We start from the raw sequence: 19,913 nt of genomic DNA, 5'->3' as shown, positions 1-19,913 counted from the left end.
ATTAATTATTATTATTATTATTATTATTATTATTATTATTATTATTATTATTAATATTGTTTTTGCGTTTGTTATCATTCGAATCATTTCCAAGTCGAAACAACCATAAAACAACCAAAAAAAAACGGTTACGAACATAATTTTTTGTTGGTATAAATTCAATTAATGTATTTATTTAGAGGTCGTTTACATAGCTTACTAAGGTTTTTTTCAATGATTCTATTTGATTGATGAAAGGTTGATTGGGGGGAAAAAAATGATACTAATTATTATTATTATTATCATTATTTGCAATTACGTTTTTTTTTTTTTTTTTTGTTGATTAATACGAGGAAAAAAAAAAAATTTTCAAGGGGAAAAATTTAATAATAATGATTGTATAAAAGTCTCAAAAAAAAAAGTTTTTATTTATTTATTTATTTGTTTCAATTAAAATTATCAGTGCGACAAAGTTAATTACTGATTATAATAATAATAAAAATGGTGTTTATTTATTATTTGATTTAAAAAATAATAATTATTAAACGTGGGTGAGGAATTTTTATTAATTATTTATTAATCAAAATTTAATTAACGATCGATGCCGCCATTGATTGATTGTAAAAAAATTACAATCGATAAATAAATACGTAGAAACATTGATAAATTTAAACTCATCTCGTCATTTTATTAATAATAATATTTTATTTTTAATAAATGACAAGAAAAACTTATTTACGGGGTTATTAATAAATAAAATAAAAATTTCCAAAGAATTAATTTTTAATTATTTTAAAATTGTTTTAAATTTAATATTGCAAGACTTTAGGTCAAATAAACTCGGTTGGATTTTTTTTTTTTTTTTTTTTACTTTCACTTAAAAATAAATATGATTAACGGTAATGATAATAATAATAATAATAATAATAATAATAATAATGAATAGGTTTCCTTTCTTACCATTCGTTTGTGTCTTGAAATAAAAACTTAATGAAAAGAAAGAAGAAAAAAAAAAAAATTCTTCTTTACTTGTATAGTTCCAGATAGTAGGATAAAGCCTAAAAAAAAAAAAATTATTATTATTATTATTATTATTATTATGAAATAGGCTTTAACTTTGGTGGTTCAAATCAGGCACTCAGGTGGGTCACGACGTATGAAACCACACACACAAAAACTCTCACTTCCGAATTCCAGCTCTCTACGCGCTCGTTCTTGGAATTATTTTTTCCAGCGTTTTGGATTTAAAATTTATTTTTATCCTACGTATAAAAATAAATGGAAAGAAAAAAAAATGATTCGAGTCAATTATTATTTGAATGAGAAAAAAAATTAACCAACCGTTTTACTGTAAAGTTTTATTATATTTTCTTTCTTTTATTATTATTATTATTATTATTATTATTATTATTATTATTATTATTATTATTATTATTTCCATTCACGTAAAAAAAAAAAAAAAAAATAGTCAAGGTTCTTTATTAAAAGCGTGGTTCTTTAATTTTTGTTTTTTTTTTTTCTTAAATTGTTGAATTGCTCAACAATAATTTTAACAAGAATTTCATTCCATCACATCTTATTTTATTATTATTATTATTTTTTTAAACTTATATTTACTCATTTAATTAAATATATCTTCTGCTTTCTCCGAATGATGATCGCAAATCTCGAAAGAAGACTTTCCAAAACGTAAAAAATCGAGTTTTCTTTTTTTTAGAGTTTGAATGAGTTATTGCAAAATTTTTGCATAATATTTTTCCACGCGAAACTAATTTAAAAAACAAAAAAAAAGGAAAAAAGTATTACTCATAATAATAATAATAATAATAATTTGTAATGATATTTTAAGAAAAAAAAAAATAACATACTTATTCGGAAGCTATTAAATAAATTCTATTAAGTGTTTCCACGTAACAACAAACAACAACAAACAAAATGTAATATCTTCATATATTCCCGTTCATTATTATTATTATTATTGTTATGCGTCATGAATAAATTTTATTTAATTTTATGATTCACCAGATTTTTTACAATTACCGTTAAAAAAAAATTTTTTTGTATATATTGTGCATATATAACGCGAATACAAAGAAAAAACATAAAAACAAAGAAAATGGAGGAAAAAAAAATGTTTTTTTTTTTTTTTTAGATTTAATAAAAGTCCCACCTAATGATATTTCTTATTGAATATGTTTTTATTGTATCATGATAATAAATTTTGTTTTTTGGGGGGGAAAGAAAAATTTCATTTTTTACTATTTTTAACACACACACACACACACACCAAAAAAAGATATAAAATGTTTTGGTTATCTTTTTCAGATATATAAAAAAAAAAAGTAAAAAATGGGAAACAGAATATTTAAAGCACACGGTGAGATTTGTGCATCTCATCCATGGGAAGTTATAGTTGCCACATTTACATTAACTTTATGTTTGTTAACCGTTGATTCGAAACCTTCTACGATTTCACCTGGTAAATCTGTACCATCTTGCGACTGGGATCAAAATTGCGTCGGAATGGATGTAAGTATGAAAAATATTTTTTTAAAAAAATATATATTAGGCCATATATTAATTCTACGACTCGAATTCGATATGAAAATAATCCGTTTATGGTAATAATAATAATAATAATAATCGTCGAATGAATTTTTTTTTTTTTTTTTGTTATAATTTATAATTCATAGGAGGTTTTAATTTTTCCCTTATTTTATCATATATCCAAATAACTTTTTTCCTTTTTTTTTTTTTTTTTTTATACTATCATTGACAAAAAAAAGTATATCTTGATATTAGTTAAAATATATATTAATATAATAATTATTTCAAAATATTATAATTAGGTTTTTGATAATTTGAAATTGTCACGGACTACCGGTTAATATATAGACTTGTGCAACCGGTTCTTATAATTCATTAACATATATTGACCTAAGATGTTTTATAACCGATTATTAATATATATTAATTATACCAACTCCTTTTTTTTTTTTTTTTTTTTTTTTCTCGACCGGAAGTAACGAGTTGAAATTGTTTTTTTTTTTTTTTCTTCTGGTAAACGGAATTGAGGAAATATAATATATATAATGATTTCACGGTCATCATAATCTTGAGTTATTCAAAAAAAAAATTTTCCATTACTCGGGTTTTTTTTTTTTTTTTCGGTTTCCTTTAGCCTAAAATGTTGTGTAAACTTGTCTAATATTAATAAACTAGATAAAAATTCAAATTAGTTTTTTTTTTTTTTTTTTTTTTTTAAATATAAAATATATATATATTATAAAATTATTTTTTGAGAGTATGAAGGGAAATTATTTGAAGAGAAATTTATAAAGTAATATTTAATGCGTAGGTTATGGAGTACGAGTGTTATTTTCGTACAGGTATCAAGAATGTAAAAATAATAAGAGGTAGAAATTATGATTTGGATCTTAATTTTTTTTTTAGGAATACAATGCAGCCGACATGATAATGATGACAATAATACGATGCACGGCAATACTTTACAGCTATTATCATTTTTGTAATTTACACAAATTGGGTTCCAAATACATTTTAGGTAATTTATTTTCAATTCGATTATGTGTTATTAGTATTATTATTATTTTAATCAATTTTTTTTGTTTTTTTTTGGCAGGTATTTCTGGACTTTTTACCGTTTTTTCGAGTTTTGTATTCAGTTCGACAGTTATTAATTTCATGAATGGTGACATCTCCGATTTGAAGTAATTTTTTTAAATTTAAATTTAAATTTGGTGGTGAAGATTAAGTAAGAAGAAGATTATTGTTTTTTTTTTTTTTTTTTTTTTTGTTTTAGGGACGCTTTATTTTTTTTTTTACTTCTTATCGATTTATCGAAAGCAACACTCCTGGCTCAGTTTGCTCTGAGTTCGTCGAGTCCCGAAGAAGTAAAACATAATATTGCAAAAGGTATGGCCAAACTAGGACCCATCATCACACTCGATACACTCGTGGAAACTCTAGTCATCGGTGTAGGAACATTATCAGGTTTGATTTTGATTGATGTGTAATATATGTAGAAATGAATTTTTTCTTTATTGTTATCCTTGGTTATTATTATTATTATTATTATTAGGAGTTCGTCGGTTAGAAGTTTTGTGCGGTTTTGCTTGTATGTCCGTCGTCGTAAATTACATTGTTTTCATGACATTTTATCCGGCTTGCCTTTCTTTGATTCTCGAATTGTCACGAATCGGAGAAAAGGGACGAATAATGTGGCAAAATAAATTTATGGTTTTTAAAGCTTTAACGGAAGAGCAAGAAAAGCCAAATCCTGTTGTCCAAAGGGTAAAAATAATAATGTCTGCCGGCCTTATGATTGTTCACGCGAGAAGGTTGGTGCTCATAGGTTCTTCTAGTAAAATATTGAAATTTTAATTATTATTTTAATCACGCAATTGAATTTATTTAGTCGATGGACGTTTCAACCCGAAGAAGAAGAAATGGTATCACCTTTGGCTGTTGTCGACCACATGTTACCATTGAATGCCACTGGAGAACCTTTACTTCATTATAATATTATGAGATGGATTACTGTAAATGCCGATCAAATTGTCATTCTCGTTTTACTTTTTGCTGTTACCATTAAATTTGTACTATTCGAAGAAAAAGAACAACATTTTTTCAAACCGAACGTCATTACCGATGGTATGTTCTAACCTTTAAAAAAAAGGAAAAACATTAGTGTTATGAATACCATGTACTCATTCTTGTTTATTGTAGAAGTAAAAAATGTGAACAACGACTCATCATCGCCGGAAACTCAAGAAACGGAAACGGATTCGAAATTATTATTTAATTCGGAAAGTATAAGCGAAGTTTTTAGCGATTCACTCGAAGATAAACAAGTTAAAATTGACAAACAAATTCAAACAGAAATGGTAAAACCTGGTTTCGACAACAATTCTAAAACGCTCGCCGAGACAAAAGTAACCGAGTTGCCTGTAAAAAATAGTGACAGAGATTTAGATGAATGCATTAAGTTATTTAAAGAAGTAAGTTTTTTTACTGATACACCATTGATTGAAAAAATTTTTACCAAAAGCCAAAGTTTTACCCTTGGAGTAAATGTTTATACATGTTTTTTAAAGTTAGGAGCAGAAGCATTGTCTGATGACGAAGTCATGCGATTAGTACGTAACAAACAAATAGCAGCTTATCAACTTGAAAAGGCTGTCAACGATCCTGAAAGAGGAGTCGGTATTAGAAGAAAAATCGTTTCGTCTGATGGAAATTTCAGAGAAGCTCTTGAAAATCTTCCTTACACAAATTACGATTATAGTTTGGTAATGAAATGCACGCGAATATTTCAAAAAAATAAATAACTGAAAAATATTTTTAAAATTTTTATTAACTTGTTTTCCAAACAGGTAATGGGTGCTTGCTGCGAAAATGTTATAGGCTATGTTCCAGTGCCGGTCGGAGTAGCAGGTCCGCTTTTACTAGATGGAAAATTAGTATACGTTCCAATGGCTACCACCGAGGGCTGTTTAGTAGCCTCCACAAATAGAGGGTCCAGGGCATTATTAAAATGCGGAGTCATTAGTCGCGTTGTGTCAGATGGAATGACAAGAGGTCCTGTTATTCGTTTTCCTAATATGGCCAGGGCCAGGTGTGTGCACACGCTTGTCAAAAATTTTTTTCATATATAAATTTGTTAATATTTCTTTAAAAAATTAATAAATAATAATATTTTAGTGAAGCTATGACGTGGATGCAAAACCCAGAAAATTTTGAAATATTAAAAGCAAGCTTTGATTCATCATCTAGATTCGCAAGACTTTCTAAAATTCATATTAAAATAGCAAGTAGACATTTATTCGTTCGATTTATAGCACAAACGGGAGATGCAATGGGAATGAACATGCTTTCCAAGGTCAATATTATTTTTAAAAAATTTTTTTTTTATTAATACCTGATAACTTACACTAAAGTAGACATTTTGAATGTATTTAAAGCTGACAAGGTAATAGCAAATTCGATAATTTTTGCAGGGAACCGAAATCGCTCTTAATACCGTGAAAGAACACTTTTCCGATATGGAAATATTGAGTTTAAGTGGAAATTTCTGCGCAGATAAAAAACCTGCTGCCGTAAACTGGTAATAAATAAGCATCAAAATAATAATTTTTTTTTTTTTTTTGCAAGTTTGGTAATATTGTTTACATTAGGTTCGTTATAATTATAGGATTGAAGGACGTGGAAAATCTGTAGTAGCCGAAGCTATAGTACCAGCAGACGTTGTTACAAATGTACTGAAAACTTCTGTTCAAGCTCTAATAGATGTGAACATAACCAAAAATCTCATTGGTTCTGCCGTTGCAGGAAGCATAGGAGGTTTTAATGCACATGCAGCTAATATTGTGACTGCTATTTTCATTGCGACGGGACAGGTATGGAAAAAATTTTGTAAGATTTTTTCTCATGTATGTAACCCATTTTTTTAAAAAATTAATTTTTTACTTAAAGGATCCCGCTCAAAATGTTGGAAGTAGCAATTGCATTACCTTAATGGAACCTTGGGGAGACGATGGTAATGATCTTTACATTTCTTGTTCAATGCCATCGATTGAAATTGGTACCGTTGGAGGTGGTACTGTTTTGCCTCCACAATCAGCTTGCCTAGATATGCTCGGCGTGAAAGGTTTGTAAGGCTTAAGGTTTTCGAACCGTTTTCCACGAGTCTTATCCCTACATTTCAAAAATATTTTATCGCAGGTTCTAATGAAAAAAATCCCGGAGAAAACGCATGCAAGCTTGCTAGAATAGTTTGCGGTACCGTTTTAGCTGGTGAATTATCATTAATGTCAGCTCTTGCTGCTGGTCATTTAGTCAGAAGTCATCTCAAGCACAATAGATCTTCTACAAAAGGAAGCACAGAACATTGCATGGCAAAATCGTGATAACAATCATCAATTTTCAAATGATAATAATTGTAAAAAAAAAAAAAGACATTACAAAAAAAAAAAAGTCTTCCCGCCATAATTTTTTTTTTTTTTTTTTTTTTTTTTGTACTAGAATAACAACCTTTCAATTTTGAATTTTTTTAACCTAGTAAAATTAATATGAAGGTACTTAAAAATTTAATTACATAATTTGAAAATAATATTAAAATAAAACAAAAAAAAGTCTGAATTAATTAATGAAATATGTTAATAAAAATGCTGGTTACAAAAAAAAAACTTGATGAATTAGTTTGATATTTATGAATTTTTATAATTCTCATGTAAAAAAAAATTAAGTTTTGATTTTTATAATATCTCTTTAATATAAAAAAATAATTAGTTTATAATAGTTTATTCGTAACTCTGGGCTACATTTTAATTTTTTTTTTTTTTTTTTGACTTTTTTTGTATTTTGACTTTTATGAGTTTTTTTTTTTTTTATTTAAATTTTTTTTTGCAAAATTTCAAAAATTGTTAAAATATCATTTTTATGACTAGGCTGCAGTTACCAATAAATTATTTTTAAATTTTTAATAAACGGTTTTTATTTTATTTTATTTATTTATTTTCATTAAAATTTTAGACAATCTTAATTTTATTTTAAATAAATAACTCAAACAAATTTATTATAAGGTACAATCCATACTTAATTTAAGAAAAAATTCTTTTATTTTCTAACCTAAAATTAACATCCATTAAATTTTTTTTTTTAATTTTGAAAGAAATTTTATTATGATTTATTTATTTAATTATTCTTACATGAGAAAATAATTTTTTAATGATTTTATTATATAATAATAAAAAAAAATGTTTTAATTAAACCAAAACTTAACTGACACAATTGCTTCTAAAACAAGTTTTCAAACATAATTTATCGGTTTCAAAAAAAACTCTGATAATCCTCCCATGTGATTAAATCAATCCATCAAATGTTAATCTAAATTTCAGTCGTTTTTTTTTCACTTACGTAACTTTTTAACTTAAGTTAAATTTTTATAATGATTTTAATTATGAATAATAATAATAATATAAAATTTATTTATCATTATTTAAGGATGAATAGGGAAATTGTAAAAATGAATTTTTTTAAAAATAGGAGGTATTGCACTGCGGTTAATGTTAAACCAAAATCTTCTGAAGTATTAACGTCTTATATAAAACAAACTGGCGAGCCACCTTGGACATCTTATTTTGTAAGATATAAAGATGTTATTAATGATCAACACGGTATGTCACATTTTAACTGGAATGTCGGTCGTAGTAATTATACAATATTAAGAACCGGCTGTTTTCCTTTTATCAAGTATCATTGTACTAAAAGCCCTATTAGGGATTTGAAAATAGAAGATGTTTTTTATCGTGTAATAAAAATTATTAATTTCGGTATGGATTATACGTGGTTATAGTTTAAAATATTTATTTAGTAAATGTAGGAAAAATTTAATTTTATTTCTTCTTTTTTTTTTTAAGGTATACCTTGTCTTTTATACGGTATAGCTGCTCTGTTTTTAATAAAGCATAAAGAAGCTGTATTTGTTAACAACACAACTGTTAACATTTATTTTTTGATAAAAGAAAATACTGGTTCTCCACATTGAATGTCTATTCAAAATAGGACAGAAACTTATTAAGGTAATTATTTTAAATAGTTTAAAATTTACATCCAAGTTTAAATATTTGTTAGTCTTTAATATTTAAAGTTAGAACAAACAATTTAGAAAACAAAGTAAAAATTTTTTCTGTTACAATTATTTATTTTTTATTGAAAGAAGAAAATAGTTTAATAGGTTTTATGGTTTTTTAAATTAAAAAAAAAAAAAAAAGGAATAATAATAGAATTTGCAATCAACACTATTTACAATGTAAGTTTTCAAAATCGTGAAATTATTTTATATATTAATTTTTACAATTTTTCGACAAACATTTATGAAAAAAATTTTTTTTATCCCTGTAAATTACAGTTATTATAGCTTTTTTTGGTAAGAAAAAATTTGCATTACCCTTTTTAGCTCCTAAAATTGTTATCGGAACATCATAAGTTTTCCTGAAATTATCAATTAAAATCTTAAATTATTTCTAAACTAAATGTATGAATTAATAATCTCTCTTTAAAAAAAATAATTATTTTAGGTAAATTATTAAAAAAAAACTTAAAAAACTATCAAAAAAAATAAGTATTTATTGTGTAACTCAAAACTTACTTGTTAACAATAATGATAACTACATTTTTCTGTGGTGTTCGAAATCCAATCGCTTTTATTACAGATTTAGATATTTTTAAATCAATTCTAATCGAATCTTTTGGTATAAATTTTGAAAAATGACCCATTGCATAGAACAATGGCTGTTTATAAAATTCATTTCCAGTACCATTGACAATAATAGCAGCATCTGCAAAATTTTTAGCCCAACTCGGTCCACCTTTTAAATCTAATGCTAAATTTGAATCCATCCAACCAGATACCCAATGATTTAAATCCTTTAAAAGATAATTTTTTAATTTTTTTTTTTTATTTTCAGATCATTTTCAACAATGAAATTGTACTTAATTGTTTTATAAAAAAAAATAATTTACTTCAATAATACTTTCAGCATATTCTTCTGCTCTTTCCCAGGAACCTAAAATCAATGGAGAAGTTGTGCCTTTCCATTTATTAAAAGAAGCTTCTGTGCTTATGATAAATTTATCTGGAAATTCAGCTTGTGTTAAATCTAATAAACGAGATGGAAATAAGAAATTCCAGTACCATTGAACACCGATTCCATTCACGTAAGCTTTTGTTTTTTGATTTTTAAACACCTGATTGTCAAATTAATTTCTGACAATTAATTTGAAAGAATTCTTCAAATTAACAATTTTTTAACAATTGAATTTTTGTTTATTTAAAAAATTTACAAAATAACTTACTAATTTTGGCCACCAGGGTAAAAAAAATCTAGAATCATCCAAAATGATAATATTTGTTTTATTAAATTTAGAATTTCTAAGATCAGGTCCTAAATTTTGAAAAATCCAGTGAGTTTGCGAAAGTGGAGTCCAACCCATGCAATTAAGAGGATAAAATGGTATGAGACCAGTAAAAGGTTGATAACCGGTAGTGATTCCCCAAACTTTTAAACCGAATTTATCATATTCTTCTAAAAATCTGGTATGTTTTAATTGTCATTAATGTGATTAATAAATTCTTTTTTTAATCGAATTTAAACAAATTTTTGAAAAGGAAAATGTTAAATTATAACATTTTTTTACACTTACTCAATTTACCTAATAAAATATTTACTCCACAATGAGTAATATTTTTCTTTTAGAGTACCAATTCCTGTGTAATCGTTATTTGTTTTCATCCATGGTGGAGCCGTCCAAGCAGTACCCACTATTTGAACTTCTTTATCGCTCACATTCATTATTTTTAACAAATTGGGAATCTATAATATATAATAATTTTTTTTGTCTTAATGGAATTTTACCACCTGTTTGAATGTTTTTAACTGATTATCAGTTTAACCTTCAAGTTGAAATCTTCATGAGAAAGTTTAAAATAAGTTAATGATACATCATTATCTACATCATCCAAAGTATATGGTCTGTTTGAATAATCATTTCCTCCGATGGGTAACCTTAATAAATTATATTCTATACCCTTGTTTGAAAAATATGAGAATAAAAAATGATTTCTTGCATCTTCACTAAGTGAATTTATATTAATTGCAGCCGCATCTGATAGCGAACCACCAAATCCAATTATTTTCTGATAAGTTTCACTGGAATTTACTGTAATTTTAATGGCTGTAAAAAAAAAAAAAAAAAAAAACTTAAAATGTTTGCAAATCGCAAAATCAAAAAAAAGAAAGAAAAGTAGTTGTAATTGATGTCTTACATTTTGGATTCATCCATCGTGCAAAATTTTTTCTACTGTATGAAAATCTCAAACCATTTTTATCAGATACGTACATGTTAAATTTTCGTGAAGGAAAAGGTGGAATGGAATTGATAACATCACAATGAGTTGCATTACACACACAAACTTTATTATCATTACCGTAATCGCGTAAAAAACATTCAACATTATCCGTTTGTCTCCCTTCGAAAATATTTATAAATAATAATAAAAAAATAATAATAATAAAACTATTGCAAGTCATTTTAATTTTAAAAAATAATGATAATAATTTTTCATTGATGAAAAAAAAAAGAAAATTAATGGCAATCACTATTTACGTATATGATTTACATAAAAGTGAATTTTTCTTTGTTAAATTGATTTATAATTTTTGTATTTTATTAATTTTAAAAAATTGACGTAAGGTAAACAAAGAAAAAGAAAAAAAGTGTTAAAAACGTTTCGCATTCGAGTTAAAATTTACTTGAATTTTATTTATATTTTTGTTTAAAAAGGAAATAAATTATGCAAAAATTAAGGTTAAAGGTCATATTCAAAGGTCTGAGATTAATAAACTTTTTACACAATAATAACAAAATTTGAAATCAATCATTTAAAATCATCTTTTATTATAAATCAAATGGAAAAAAAAAATTATTATTATTATTAAAAAGTTTATTTATTCTTTAAATATTTTAATTTAAAAAATAGTAATAATAATAATAATAATACTTAATAAAAAAACTTATTCGCGTTTAGTTTTAGTGAAAATGGTTATAAGTTTTTCCTTTTTTTTTTTTTTTGTAATAATTTCGTAGTAATTAATTAATTTTAATTTAACTTAAGTAGATTTTTTTTAAAAAAAAATTATTATTATTATTATTATTATTATTATTATTTTTTCGGCCATGGATATTCGTTTTCAATGTCACAACCCAAATCCCTCAGTGTTATCTTCGCTTCATAATTTAATTCTTTTGGAAATTTTTTTCTAGATTCGTTTAAAAAATTTTCCGCACCCAAATTAATAAATTTCGGTCGAAATTCAGGAGAACGAGCTGTTATGTTTCTAACTGCCCAACATCCATTTTTCTTTTTAAAAAAAATCAAAAATTAAAAAATTACTCCCTAGAAAAATTAAAAGGTAATTGAATGAAAAAAGTTATGATAATAATAATAATTTACCAAAATGACCGGATTTTCTTTATACATATTCATAACCGTCATTAGAAGATCAGGTGCACCAGCATCAACTAAATGTTGTGCATTATTTGGACACCTAAGAGCTAAAGCGGAAATGCAAACACAACCGGCAGCAACAAGTGCGGGGGATACCTTTTAATTAAATAAAAATAATTACGACAAACAAACGTTTTATTTTTATTAACTGTAAAAAATGTTATTTTTAGACCTCCTCACTTTATGTCTGTAAATTGTTGACATGATAACAGGTGCAGCACCACATTGTATAATAGGTTCTTTAACATAATCGCATCCAGCCAAACCTTTAAGAAGTAAAAGACAATATCTGCACATTTTCTATAAAAAAAAAAAAAAAGAGGTAAGAATTTTATTAATAATTAATTTTCTTGATTTTGAATCAAATAATTAATCAATTCATTAAATAATTTTTTTTTTTTTTTTTAAATTTTTATCATTTGAATTTTCCATTTAAAAAAAAAAAAAAAAAAAATTCACACAGGTGGTCGACAATTTGATGACAACAAAAACAAATATGGAGTTCAAAATATTATCATTTAAATAAATTAAATAATTAGGAAAAAGTAAAAAATTAAATTATTATTATTATTATTTGATAATAATAATGTTTAAATCTACAAGTTTTTTTAATCAAAGGAAAGATAATTGCCCAGAATATAATAATTCAATGGTTTGTGTGTAAAAAAAAAAAATATAAGAAAAATAAAAACCATTAATTTTTTTTTTTATTAATAATTATTTATTTTATTTTATTACAGGCACCACTTACATTATTAGCAATCATTTTTATTATTTATCTGATTGTCATTTCTATTATTTAAATTATTGAGTTACAACACACACACAAAACAAAAAAGAAAATTTTAAATGTAAAAAAATTGTATTCTTTTTTTATATATAAATTAAATTTTATGTGAAAATTATAAAAAAACCAACATGTCTCAACTTTACTATCAACAATTATGGAATAAAACTCAAGTGATTGTACATAAAAATTTAGAATTTGAAGATAGCATAAGAAAAAAACAACCCATATTTGATGTGAATCTTATAAAATGGTTGATTGGTCATTTGTATATAAATTACGTGAGAATTGTTAATTCTTTGGATAAATGTTACGATCAAATGTTTCATCCTCAGAAAAGAGAAGTCATCGGAAGGCTGCTGGACATGGCTTTGGGTCGTCTTTTGGAATTGAAAGAGGATTTGGTACGAATCGAACTCGATAATTATTATTTTTTCGATAATATTCTCATCGAACTTAAATTAACTCATCAAGATTTGGAAATTCACGTTCCGCGATATTTTTGGAGAGATAAAGAAAAAGAAAAAATACACAGGAAGTATTTGATAAATAAAGTTTTTAAAGAAGCGGAAAGAGAAAAATTTCGACGGGACTATTTGAAAAATATACCAGAGGACGCGCAGGAAAAAGCGTGGGAAAAGTATTTGATGAAAGAAGAACAAGAGAGAATGGAAAAAGAAAAAATTGACGAACAGCATAGGAAAATTCTCGGTACGACAGCAAAGAAAGTATCATCTTTAGAACAACTCGTGAGTGATATCCAGGCGTCAAAAGAAGAAGATAACGATGATGATAATGTTGTGAGTACAATATTATTAGTTCAAAAACGTGAAAAAGCTAAACACGGGAAAATTTTAAATACCATACCTGAAAAATACAAAAGACTAAAAAATGTTGCGTCAAAAAAATCTGAGGACATTGAAAATGCATCCGCTTTGATAATTCAAAAACATTGGAAAAGGTATTTGAAAAGAAGAGAAGACCAACATAATGTCGTACTTGAAATATTAGGAGTTATAAAACCTAGTTTTATTGATAAAAAGACAATATTAAGAATTAAAAGTAGGGAAAAGTTGGTGAGGAAAATTCAAGATGAAAGGCAAAAAGATTATGAGGAAGCCATTGAAACAATTAAAAATAAAATTGTAAGTTTTTATTCGGATGGAATGGAAGAAGGTTTGGTTGAAGAAATAAGAAATTGGTTTCATTGGTTTTTTCAAAAAACTAATTTTTTACCTGATTTCCCACCGGCAAAACCTATAATACCAACTGGTAAAGTTTTAGGCGTTCCAAAAGTTTTAGGACCGGATTTTGCTGAAAAAGCTTTCCCTCAAGAAAAAAACAAAATAACGGGATACATTCCCAAAACTCAATTAGCTCTTAGTTTAGCCGGTTTAACGCCTATAGGTGGTTCCGCATTGGTATCAGCCGGTCATTGGTTAACCCCCCTCGAATTTCTTATTTGTCAAAAAGAGTTAGAAAAAAAAGGTAAAAAGGATAATAAGAAAAAGGATAAAAAAAAAGAGGAAAATAAAAAAGACAAAAAGGAAAATTCAGGAGCGTTTGAATTAAGCTTAAGCACTTTTGAACCTTTGTTGAAAAACGCAGACAGAGATTACAGGAGTATTTGGTTAGGTTTAAACGAAGACAAAAATTACGATCAGGGTTACGTTCATAGTTTGATAAAAGAAGACAAATGTTGTGAGCTATCGATGGAAATACGAAAAACTGTTGATGAATTTATGAAATTAGAATTGGAAATCCTTAAAGATGCTCTTGAGAGAGATAAAAATCCGAAAAAAAGGAGAAGGAAAAAAAAAAAGAAACCCAAAGGAAAAGGTAAAAAAAAAAAGGATAAAAAAGAAAAGCCGGATCCGACAGGGGATAGAACATTGGATGACTTGTTTATGGAATTGTATAAAAATGGTATCATACGAGACTACGAAGAAGTACATTTGAATGACTACATTTCGGAAAGATCTTTTGCTGCTTTTGATTTACGTCAAAGACTTATTGATCAGCCTCCATCTACTGGAGATGTTAAAGATCTCATCTTACAACTTTGCATTCTTCCGTTAGGCTCTGCAAGAATTCATCAACTTGGTCCCCTCATTAAATCCGTTTGCCTTTTGGGCCCGGAAAAATCAGGTAAAGAATTTTTAGCGAGAATAATTTGTACCGAAACAGCCGCGGTTATGTTCGATTTATCGCCGGAAAATGTGGCTGGTAAGTATCCCGGTAAAGAAGGTTTGAAAATGCTTTTGCATTTAGTTGAAAAAATGTCACGTGCTTTACAACCTAGCGTTATATTTATAAATGGAGCAGAAAAAACATATTACAAAAAAACACCTAAAACGGAAAGACACCTGGATCCTAAACGTATGGGTAAAATCCTTAAAAAAATATTAAAAAGAATCAAACCGAAAGATCAAGTTCTTTTACTAGGAATAAGTAGTCGACCGTGGCTAGCGAATAAAAGAAAATTAGTAAAAACCTATCAAAAATTAATTTTGGTACCTCAAGTAGATTACGGTACATATTTTAGAATATGGCAAACGTTGCTATCCCCTTACGACAGCTTACCGAAAAAATTTGACATATCTTGTTTGGCAAAAATATCTGCTGGATACTCAACCGAAACCATCATGGATACCGTGAATAATATTTTTACATTGAGCAGAATCGGTTGCAGTTCTCAAGAACCGTACACGCACCAAGAATTTTTAGAAGAACTTTTAAAAAATTCAAATATCGATCAATCGTTAATAGAAAAAAATTTAAAATTTTTTGCATCGACTGACCTTCCGAAAAAAAAGAATAAAAAATTGAAACAAATAAGAGAAGAATTAGAAAAAGCTAAGAAAAAAAAATAGAATCACCTTAAATTTCATCCTAACAAATTTTTTTAAAATAAATTTCTTTCCCCCCCCTTCCCCCCTCCCCCCTTATGAAAATTATTAAATCTATAACTAAAATATTTTTCAAATTTTATTATTATTATTCCCTATTTTAATTTTTTTTTAATTTTTTTGTTAAATTTTAACCCATTTTAATAAAATTATCTTACCTCATCATCGCCATATTTTATCATTGTATCCATTGTATTTCTTAATCCTCCCTGTTCGTACACTTTCAAGCAAAATTCATCCCTAACTAAAAGTACTGTTATTGTTGGAATGACTTCATATAAAATGGTTAAATCATCATTATAAGCTGAAAAAAAATAATAATAATAATAATTATTACAAAAAAAAAAAAAACTTAAAAATGTAAAATGTAAAACAAGTATTTATATATTTACTTCCTAAAAATGATATAAGTGTACATAGAGTTTCATTAGCAAGTGCTTTTGCATGTTCATGAGAATTACCATGTACAACATGCATATCATCATCACAAACTAATTTTCTTGTTACTTGACAAATTTTTATTATTAATTTCATTTGATCTTTATACGTTTGTAATAAATTTCTAAAACTATCTTGAATTTTCATTTGTATTAATTGAGATTTATTTTTTTCATTTGCTGTTATGCAATTTTTTATCCATTTTAAATTTTCTAATATCAATTCAAGATCTACATTTGTATTAAGAAAACTGAAATTTGAAAAACAGTAAAAAATTAAACTTTACAATTATTATGAATTTAAGTAAATTTAATAATATAAAAATTTTTTTTATTTTAAACTTACGCTATCATATATTCTGCTCCAGAGGTATCTAATACATTTGTATTACCATTACATAAACTTGTTAATGTTTGTAAGGCTGCTAAAAGATATTTATCTTTTAAATGTCTTAAACATTTAACTAACAAACCGTAAAGTCCCTAGAAAAAAAAAAAAAAAACAAATTTTAATGATAATTAAATAAAATAATAAATTTGAATAAATTTTTTTAATATATGTATTTACTTCTTTTGCAGCGTGACATCGAACGGCCAAATCTTTATCTAATTCAATTTTAAGTACGGTTAATTCATTATTAATATCAGAATCTCTTTCAGGATAAACTTTATTCAAAAGTTTTTCAATATTTTTTACACTGTGGGAAACAACAACTAAACGTGAACACTCCATATTATTGACAAAGAATTTTATTCTTAGGTTTGTTACTTTTAATAAAAAGTATTTTTTTTTTTTTATTTAAATAAAATATTGTTTATCATAATTATAATGTTTGTATACAAAACAGCATAAAAAATATTTCATAAAAATAATAACATGGCCATCTTTTTTTTTTTTTTTTTTAAAGTTTTATACTTTTATACTTTTTTTTTTTCATGGTAGGAAAATTATTTAAGACTTAAAACATTACCACACGTTAGAAAGTTTTCTTGTAATTCATTTTTTTTTTTTAATCTTTAAAACTTAAAAAAAAATCATTTTAAACCGTTTCTTAATTATAGTTTCAAACTATTTTACATGTGAAGAAATCAATTTATTTATCATTTATTAAAATTAAAATGAAAGTAACTTTTATAATAATAACTTACTAGTAATTCTCACTTATTAATCAGTAAATATTAAAAACTTTCTCGTTTTTTCACTTTTTAAAAATAAATATTAATATTATTTATAATAATTGCGGTTAAAATAATTTCTAATAATTCGGCTCTTAAAAATTTTACTTGGCGCTAAAATTACCATTAAATTTACAAAAGTGCCAACCTTCAAAAAATAATAATTGTAGTCTTGGTTAAAGTAATCACTTTAGTAATATTTAAACTTTATTTCAGTTTTAAAGGTTTGTTTTTAATGGTATAGTTAGTACAAATCGTAAAATATTAAAAAGAAAAGTTACACTTATCGACAAAAATTTTTGTAGAGCAATTATTTAACTTGCAATGGCAAAAAATCAGACTAAAGGTGACGTTAAATTAGGATTAAATTGTATTATATGTGAGGATAGTAAAATACAAGGAGATGTAACCATAGGAAATGGTACTATAATTCATCCGAGAGCTTGTATAATTGCAGAAGATGGACCAATCATTATAGGAGAACAAAATTTAATTGAGGATAAAGTTATTATAATTAATAAAAATACCTCTGGTTCAGAATCTTCTGTTATGCAAATTGGAAATTCAAATGTTTTCGAAGTAGGATCTAGAAATGAATCTCTTAACATAGGAGATAGTAATGTTTTAGAGGCAAAATCATTTGTTGGACGACAAGTAGTTATTACTAATAATTGTATCATTGGTGCTGGATGTAAAGTAACACATCCAGAAACTTTAGCAGAAAATTCAGCATTTTATGGACCTGATTGTGCATTGAAGATTTCACAAGGGCATCAAACGCAACTTTTACAAATGGAATTTTTAGCCAAACTATTACCCAATTATCATTATTTAATGAAGAAAAAAAAAATGGCTTCAAAAAGTCAAGCTCATTCTTAGAGCACAGTTTTCTGTATTTATTATTAAAACCCATTTCGATTAGGAGTTATAAAATTTAAACTTGAAGCTTTATTAATTTTTACTATAATTTATAATTGTAACATTAGCTTTAATCTTTATTAAGTATATATGAATATTTGTTATGTGATCCGAACATAAAAAAGTACATTTAAATAATATTTATTTTCAATGAGTCTCTGAAATTTATTTTATTTTAACATAAAAAATCCCTTTGTGATATCTTCAAAATCCAATTTATTTTACTTGGAATAGCTTTTATCATAACATTAGCAAAATTTTTTGTAAAAATTTATTTACTAAATCGTTGAAAATATGAAAATATGTTGAACCTAAATATGAAAACCTGTTGACATTTCAGTTAATTCGGTAAGTATTTTAGTTATTAAAATAATATATTTTTTTAAATATGTATTTTATACAAGTTCAAACAGATTTAAAAAAAATTCTTTCAACTCTTACTCATTCTTTTTTTATTTTCCTTAAAAAAAACATGATATTATTTTAAGTACTTGAAAATTACAATTTTAAAGGTAATTATATTATTCATAAAATATATTACATAAAACTTATAGTAAAAAAATTACCATTTCTACAGCTAGAATTATATAAATACACATGATTTTACATTTAGACGGGAAATTCTTTTTAGAAAATATACTTGTAAATCGATATTATTTAATAACAAGTAATATCACTCACACTTTTTTTTTGTATAAAAAATAAAAATGTTAATTTTTTGTATAAATGTAAAAATAATATTAAGTTTAAGGAAAATGAAAAAATATTTTAGATATATAATTTTTGGTATTCTATATAATGTGTGGTTATATAAATTTTACATTCTTAAATAGAAAACGACAGAGAGGTAATATTTTTTTTTTTAAATAATGAGATAATTTTCTAATCAAGCATTTTTTATGGTGCTTTTTATTGACATAAAATATTTTTAACATTTCTTTAAAACTGATAAATTAAAAATTCATTCATGCACTTTATTATTCTAGTATTTTTCATGGTTTTACAATTATAATGAAATAATATAGCATTACTTTTTTTTTGTTTTAGATGTTTTAATTTAGGTATGAAAATATTTTGTAAATTTTTTATCTTTTTAAACAAAGTTTTTATATTGAAAAATGTTAAATATTTATCCTTCAGATTTTGCTGACTTTATTGGTAATTCTGTTTCACTGGTGTCATCATCAAAATTACTCGTATTATCTCCATAAACTTTTTCACTATCTAATAAATGATCTGAAGAAGACTGGTTAATCTTTTGATATATGGTCAGAGCTTGAGCAACAACTTGAGAAACATCATTGACATTGCTGGGTATTATTAATGTATTACCTTTTTGTGCTAATTGATTAAAAGCTGAAACATATTGTTGTGCTACATTTAACGCAGCAGCATTTTTCCCATCCTAAAAAAAAAAATTATAATTTTCAATTTAGTAATTGACTGTGTTATTTTATAAGGTTCAAATGCAGTAATAATTAATATTCTAATTTTAAATATTATTTAATAATTGTACTTACAGGGCATTGTAGACTTTTAGCTATAACCTCTAAACCTCTTGCTTTAGCTTCAGCGATAGCTAATAAAGCTGTCGCCTCACCATCTGCTCTATTGAT

General features: G+C 25.4%; 8 protein-coding genes across 8 annotated transcripts in view; 4 read left to right on the top strand and 4 right to left on the bottom strand.

The window, feature by feature from the left end:
• Positions 1-2,328: 2,328 nt before the first annotated feature.
• On the top strand, positions 2,329-6,908 carry Phum_PHUM388720 (3-hydroxy-3-methylglutaryl-coenzyme A reductase, putative; the record flags this gene model as incomplete). The annotated part of the gene is made up of 14 exons (XM_002428480.1): positions 2,329-2,508; positions 3,433-3,544; positions 3,623-3,710; positions 3,803-3,993; positions 4,082-4,340; positions 4,418-4,653; positions 4,729-5,000; positions 5,097-5,291; positions 5,376-5,617; positions 5,704-5,881; positions 6,000-6,106; positions 6,194-6,398; positions 6,475-6,649; positions 6,724-6,908. The coding sequence occupies 14 exons, from the start codon at positions 2,329-2,331 to the stop codon at positions 6,906-6,908; spliced, it is 2,625 nt and encodes an 874-aa protein (XP_002428525.1).
• Positions 6,909-8,026: 1,118 nt separating this feature from the next.
• Positions 8,027-8,548, top strand: Phum_PHUM388710 (uncharacterized protein; the record flags this gene model as incomplete). Its single annotated transcript, XM_002428479.1, has 2 exons — positions 8,027-8,333; positions 8,448-8,548. The coding sequence occupies 2 exons, from the start codon at positions 8,027-8,029 to the stop codon at positions 8,546-8,548; spliced, it is 408 nt and encodes a 135-aa protein (XP_002428524.1).
• Positions 8,549-8,846: 298 nt separating this feature from the next.
• Positions 8,847-11,093, bottom strand: Phum_PHUM388700 (glucosylceramidase precursor, putative; the record flags this gene model as incomplete). The annotated part of the gene is made up of 7 exons (XM_002428478.1): positions 8,847-8,994; positions 9,152-9,429; positions 9,526-9,750; positions 9,859-10,096; positions 10,216-10,376; positions 10,457-10,737; positions 10,829-11,093. 7 exons carry the CDS (start codon positions 11,091-11,093, stop codon positions 8,847-8,849), a joined length of 1,596 nt encoding a protein of 531 aa, XP_002428523.1.
• Positions 11,094-11,725: 632 nt separating this feature from the next.
• Phum_PHUM388690 (uncharacterized protein) lies at positions 11,726-12,367 on the bottom strand (the record flags this gene model as incomplete). The annotated part of the gene is made up of 3 exons (XM_002428477.1): positions 11,726-11,923; positions 12,017-12,117; positions 12,220-12,367. 3 exons carry the CDS (start codon positions 12,365-12,367, stop codon positions 11,726-11,728), a joined length of 447 nt encoding a protein of 148 aa, XP_002428522.1.
• Positions 12,368-12,988: 621 nt separating this feature from the next.
• Positions 12,989-16,220, top strand: Phum_PHUM388680 (uncharacterized protein; the record flags this gene model as incomplete). Its single annotated transcript, XM_002428476.1, has 2 exons — positions 12,989-15,618; positions 16,187-16,220. The coding sequence occupies 2 exons, from the start codon at positions 12,989-12,991 to the stop codon at positions 16,218-16,220; spliced, it is 2,664 nt and encodes an 887-aa protein (XP_002428521.1).
• Positions 16,221-16,545: 325 nt separating this feature from the next.
• Phum_PHUM388670 (uncharacterized protein) lies at positions 16,546-16,936 on the bottom strand (the record flags this gene model as incomplete). The annotated part of the gene is made up of 2 exons (XM_002428475.1): positions 16,546-16,686; positions 16,772-16,936. The coding sequence occupies 2 exons, from the start codon at positions 16,934-16,936 to the stop codon at positions 16,546-16,548; spliced, it is 306 nt and encodes a 101-aa protein (XP_002428520.1).
• Positions 16,937-17,614: 678 nt separating this feature from the next.
• Phum_PHUM388660 (dynactin subunit, putative) lies at positions 17,615-18,258 on the top strand (the record flags this gene model as incomplete). The annotated part of the gene is made up of 2 exons (XM_002428474.1): positions 17,615-17,622; positions 17,769-18,258. The coding sequence occupies 2 exons, from the start codon at positions 17,615-17,617 to the stop codon at positions 18,256-18,258; spliced, it is 498 nt and encodes a 165-aa protein (XP_002428519.1).
• A 1,168-nt stretch (positions 18,259-19,426) lies between these two features.
• The window catches only part of Phum_PHUM388550 (uncharacterized protein), a gene marked incomplete at both ends in the record, with an annotated part of 1,618 nt that continues 1,131 nt past the window's right edge, over positions 19,427-19,913 (bottom strand). The window contains 2 exons of the mRNA XM_002428473.1: positions 19,427-19,702; positions 19,818-19,905. Of these exons, the coding sequence (XP_002428518.1) occupies positions 19,427-19,702; positions 19,818-19,905 (364 nt within the window). The remainder of the gene's footprint in view (positions 19,703-19,817; positions 19,906-19,913) is intronic.

This window comes from Pediculus humanus, genomic scaffold (genome assembly GCF_000006295.1).
Source record: "Pediculus humanus corporis 1103172107869 genomic scaffold, whole genome shotgun sequence".
Lineage (NCBI taxonomy): Eukaryota > Metazoa > Arthropoda > Insecta > Psocodea > Pediculidae > Pediculus > Pediculus humanus.
This window is presented reverse-complemented; position numbering and strand designations above follow the sequence as displayed.